The sequence below is a fragment of the Aquarana catesbeiana genome, linkage group LG09 (assembly GCF_042186555.1).
Source record: "Aquarana catesbeiana isolate 2022-GZ linkage group LG09, ASM4218655v1, whole genome shotgun sequence".
Taxonomy (NCBI): domain Eukaryota; kingdom Metazoa; phylum Chordata; class Amphibia; order Anura; family Ranidae; genus Aquarana; species Aquarana catesbeiana.
In genome coordinates, this window is record NC_133332.1 from 50083484 (window position 1) to 50089212 (window position 5729).

At 38.8% G+C, this 5729-nt stretch overlaps 1 protein-coding gene across 1 annotated transcript in view; it reads right to left on the reverse strand.

Moving 5' to 3' along the window:
- Positions 1 to 1462: 1462 nt before the first annotated feature.
- Positions 1463 to 5729, reverse strand: part of LOC141107613 (tumor necrosis factor-like) — a 5447-nt gene continuing 1180 nt past the window's right edge. Inside the window, exons 2-4 of the mRNA XM_073598467.1 lie at positions 5378 to 5423; positions 4897 to 4953; positions 1463 to 3914 (exon numbers count right to left, since the gene is read on the reverse strand). Of these exons, the coding sequence (XP_073454568.1) occupies positions 3511 to 3914; positions 4897 to 4953; positions 5378 to 5423 (507 nt within the window). The 3' untranslated portion in view covers positions 1463 to 3510. The remainder of the gene's footprint in view (positions 3915 to 4896; positions 4954 to 5377; positions 5424 to 5729) is intronic.

Sequence of the window (5729 nt, forward strand, 5' to 3'; positions counted from 1 at the left end):
GTCATGTTATTGGCCAGGGAGAAGAATGCACCGTTAGACTGGTGGTCAATGGAGCATACACTCTTACACTGGTGACTAGTTGAGAGGGCCACTCATACTAGTGGTCAATGGAAAAAATACCCAGTCAAGTTATTGGCCAGAGAGAAGAATGCACCATTACACGGGTGGTCAATGGAGCATATACCCTTACATTGGTGACTAGTTTTACATTAGTGGTCAATAGAAAGTTTACCCAAATTTGTTGGTGGATGGAGGGAAGAATTCACCATTACACTGGTCCATAGTGCATGTACCTTTACACTGGTGGTTAGTGGAGAAGGGACACTTTTACATAGTGGTTAATGGAACCTATTTATAATTTTGGCCAGAGGGAAGAATGCACCATTACATTGGTGGTTGGTGGAGCATGTTCCCCTACTTTGATGGTTAGTTGAGAAGGGCCACCGCTAGTGGTTAATGGAATGAATACCCAGTTACATTATTGGCCAGAGAGAAGAATGCACCAACCTCTTATTATTAATTAATACCCTTAATAATTAATAATACCCATAATTATTAGCCAATACCCTTACCCAAAGTGCCATCTAATATTGATCTAATATTGATGGTCACTGGTTCCATGGGAGCTAAATCTGTCACTTCTCTTGGAACCCCTAGCAAACTTTAGAGACCCCTCAGTATTCTATAAAACACTGATTAAGAATGCCAGCTCTAGACTATACATCAGTGTGGCTCCTTGCTTGCCTTCTTCTTGCCCTTGAGGCAATTTTCCTGCCACTGACACCAACAATGGGGCATAATTCCTGCCACTGACACCAACAATTAGGTACTATTCCTTCCACTAACAACAAAAATTGGGCACTATTCCTCCCAATGACACCAAATATTTCTCAACCTAAGATCTGGCATTGTTTATTCCCACTGGGCACAATCTAGCCCCCCTGAAGTCTAAAGGCAAGTTTGGAGACCCCTGCTATGGTTGTTTGCTCACTTGATTTGTCCAATAGGTGATTCTATCCCAATGTTACCTATGTATTCTAGAAAATGAAGCCTACAAGCAATGTAAAGATAATTAGTGTTTTGTATTGACTCATAGGCGTGCGCACAGGGTGTGCCAGGTGTGCCAGGGCACACCCTAATCACCCTGTGTGGCACAGATTCCCACTGTTTAAACCCCTGATATTTCAGCAAAACCCCCTAAAGGGGCTTATAATTTTTTTTTTTAAAGTACTAAAAAAAAAAAAAAATTCTGAAAAATAATAAAAAAATACAATTCTAAAAAGTAATAAAATAAAAAACGACTGACACCATCCACTGCTCTACTGACACTGTCAATGTATATACACATGCATGTGTTTGAGCTTAAAGGTGCACACCCTAATGCAATAGGCTATGCACACCTATGTATTGACTATTATGTTTTTTTTTAATAACTTGCAGAAAAGAAGAAAAAACAATTAAATAAATATTAACATATCTCATTTATTGTCAAAGTATGACAAAATACATACAGGATGTGGAAAATTCCTATTCCCCACACCCCCCTTTACGGGGGGGGTTAATAAACAGTACAAAGACCAGACTATCTGATTTCCAGCACAAACATACAGAGATAACAATAATACAAATGGTCACACTATGTAAAAAGGAAGCCATAAAAGCGGCTCCAGTTGCAGTATGATAAAAGTTCCTAACCCAACTAGTGTTAAATGATAACAGAGAACTAAAAACATTGCTTAGCAATATACAGTTATACCCAGCCTCATTTTTTATTAAAAGTGTACATAAACCCTAACAATTAAAACGTTTTTTTTTTTCTATTCGGTCATTTTGAACGATAAAATATACAATTTAAAGAGTTTTCTTAGATCTGTTTGAGAAGTGCAAAAAATACCTGTTAATTCTGCCAGAAATCTCGTGGGCTGATATTTTCACTTGCTCTTTGCCTGTGCAAAGTCAGCATTGTTCCCAGCAATCTATGTGCTCTACAGAACAGCTCCCCCTGTGTTATGGAGATAAAGAGAGAGGGAGGTGTTCTGTAGTCCGGGTGTAGGGTGACAATGCTGCTCCTCTGTGGATACAGGACAGAGAGTGAGCATTTTTACCATAGACCAGGAAGTGTGTTACTGGCAGGATCACCAGGTAAAAATAAAGGGGTAAAAGCTTTCATAAGAAAGCTAATGCAACCACCACATCTAAGTACTGGTAAGGTACAGTGGGGTTGATTGATTTACTAAAACTGGAGAGTGCAAAATCTGGTGCAGCTGTGCATGGTAGCCAATCAGCTTGTTCAATTAAGCTTTGACAATAAAACCTGGACGCTGATTGGATTCTATGCAGAATTGCGCCAGATTTGGCACTCTCCAGTTTTTAGTAAATCAACCCCAAAATGTGCACTTTTTGTTATTGGGATTGGATACACTTTGAGGCAACAAAATGAGGTGTGGGATTTATTTTTGGGCAGGAACTGGAGTAAAACAGGAAAGAAAACCCACAACCATAAGACCCCATAGGGGCACGTGCCATTGGCTGCTGTGACATTCCCTGTATGTCATTTCCCAGCAAAGTATAGCTTCTACAACCTGCATCCGTTTCCTCTAATCCCATGTCCAGCCATTGTGGAATCACAAGTCTCGGAAATGCAGGAAATGCTGGGACTTCTAGTTCGACAGCAGCCAGTGAGGCATAGGAGTCAGAAGCCCGGTCTATGGCATTTCATAACAACATGATATAAAGGATAGAAGATACATACACTGTATGTATACACATAACACAAATCAATATCTCAAACGCTGTAACCAATAATACATAATGTATATATAAAATTAAATAAATAAATATTAAATAAATATCGCAATAACAGTTAATAAAAGAGAGTGTTGTGTTGAAGATTTCTGTCCAAGAGTTGCAGCTCTGGTGTCAACTATAGCGTTGGACCCCATACACACTATTCGATTTTCTGCAGATTTTTGTCTTCAGATTTATCAAAACCATATAATATGAGGTCAAACCTCATATTATATGGCTTCAATTTGTATGCAATCAGGCAGGCCCATCGCACTACATGGTTTTGGTAAATCTGAAGACAAAAAACTGCAGAAAATCTAATAGTGTGTATGGAGCTTAAGAGTGTGAGAGAGGGGTTGATTTACTAAAAATGATGAGTGCAAAATCTGGTGCAGCTGTGTATGGTACCCATCAGCTTCTAACTTCAGCTTGTTCAATTATATTTTGACAAAAAATATAATGGAAACTGATTGATTTCTATGCCGAGCTGCACCAGTTTTTGCTTTCTCGAGTTTTAGTAAATAAACCTCAGAGTGTCTTAAAAATAGAGGAAAAATGGATTGTATTGTTGACCTCACAGAAATATATTTTCATTGCATCAAAGTTCCAGCTTCGATGTGCTACCCAGGATTTAGGACGTACAAAAACATTTTGAAAGAAGAGTGACTAAAGTGATTTAGACGAAGTCCAACGAACAAGTTTGAAGGAGGTCCATCAAGTCTGTTATAGAGCAAGGACACCAAAATAAACTTGTCCTGACCTATTTAGGCTAAGAAGAGGAATGTGTGATGTTTCAGTTGAAAGAATGTCCCCCTCATCAAGTTGGAATATACCTCCTTGGTAGATGGGCTGATGCCAGATACTGGGTGATTTCACCTCACACGCTGTTTTGGTGGAGGTGAGAAGAGGCGTGACTTTTGGGTACTCGCCCTTTCTGTTGACTGTGTGGGTCAGCTCTGTGGCTTTCATCGTCAAGCAATCTTTGCCAGTGTAGACGACCTGGGTATACACGAAGTAGAGGCCATCTTGTGGGATCTTCAGAGAGTTTTCCTCAAGTATTACACTGGAGGTTTTGAAGGTGTTCATGGGAGTGGATACCCATATTATGTTGCCATCCTGGAGTTTTCCTGCAATAATCAAGGAAAAAACATCAGTGAAACGTGTTGGAGCAATGGAAAACCAGTTTACAATGGTTGTTTGATAACTATAACATGATATAAAAAGTAGTTTACAAACAGAATATTTCTTCTTATAATCTAATTTTAGATCTAGCAGTGTATCTGATCTTAACTACACTATGGGGTCTATTTATACATTTTTATCACACAACTTGCACCCAAAATTAGCATTTTTTCCCCAATTGGTTTCAATGAGAAAATATGTAAATCTTGAGTTGTATGAAAAACATTTATACACATTCCAAAAGTTTGTGAATCCCTAACCATCAAACCACTATGAGCTTATTGGACATCTCATCCCAAAACTATGTTTCCACAAGACTCCACAAGATTTTGGAGTGTGTTTGTGGGAATATATGCTCAGTCAGCCAAAAGAGCTTTAGTGAGGTCAGGTACTGATGGTGGACAAGAAGTCTTGGCTTGAAATAGATGGTCAAGTTCATCCCAAAGGTGTTCAGTAGGGTTGAGGTCTGGATTCTGTGTGGGGCACTCAAGTTCCTCTACATCAAACTCATAAAAGTATGTCTTTATGGGGCACAGTAATGCTGGGACAGAAAAGGGCCTTCCTCACAAGTTTGGAAGTGCATAATTATCTACAATGTCTTTGTATGCTGTAGTACTGTATTAACAGTACCCTTCACTGGAAACACCTCAACCATTTGGGGGGATGTCAATACCATATGGCCATATACTATATTGGGACCAGAATTTACATTTACGCTGCATTTTAAACTTTTTTAAAATTTGTTTTATTCAAACCAAGTGGCCTTTTGAATTGTTCGATTTTTCTTCAGACCAAATATCTCGGCTACTCCAAAATTTGCTGGTTTGATTAGCATCAAAGTTCAACTCTACTGGGCATCACTGCTAATGGTACCATTTTAGTAAATAATGTACAATGCTGGCAGAAAAGAAATGTAACAAAATCTACCTGTTAAGTGAGCAGCCAGTCTTTCTCCGGTCATGGCCTGGGCATGGGGTGCTGAACCTGTATAAAATAAAGAAAGTTCATTAAAACAGTGGACATTATACATTTTTTTTTAAATCCTGATTATTTATACTGTATATAAAATGTCCCCAATTTTCTTACACTTCCATCCAGAAAACCCTGATAGGGATGAATTCCTAAAAGTGTCTGGAGTTGCCAAAAATACAGCCATTGCTCTGTAACTTTTTTAAGTACCTTGCTTCTACAGTTGGTGCACATACCCGGACTTAAAGCACAAACTCAGCCTTTTAAGGCAAGGGCGATATGTAATGTGCGCTAATCTATGGCAACCAAATAGCAATAGGCTTACATTGTTCAGAATGATTTAAATTGCCTATTGGTGATATCTGATTTACAATGCAATGTGCATCAAATTCCCACTATTTAGGTTTTCAGTACCCATGCAAACTTTCCTCCAACTCACCTAAGAATGTCTGGATATGAAATACTTCTGGAGACTGGAACTCATCCTGCAATTGAAAAAAAAAAAAAAAACTCAGTTAGTTGCAAAGTTCAAGCATTGTTTCTGGCATTCAGAGTTATGTGTACTTGTGACAAGCAATGGGTTGAGGAAGTAATTAGAACTTGAAAAACTGGTCAGACAAGAAGAGCCGCAGCATTTCAGCGGGGAAAGTACTGACTTGGGAAACTCTCAAGCGGGCTGGCCAAGCTGGCCAACGCTACACTAAAGACAAAGGCAATGGTTGCCATCTGGTATGAAATTCATGTTGGACAGACTAATTAAGATCTATTGGGTTGTTGTATCTTACAATATT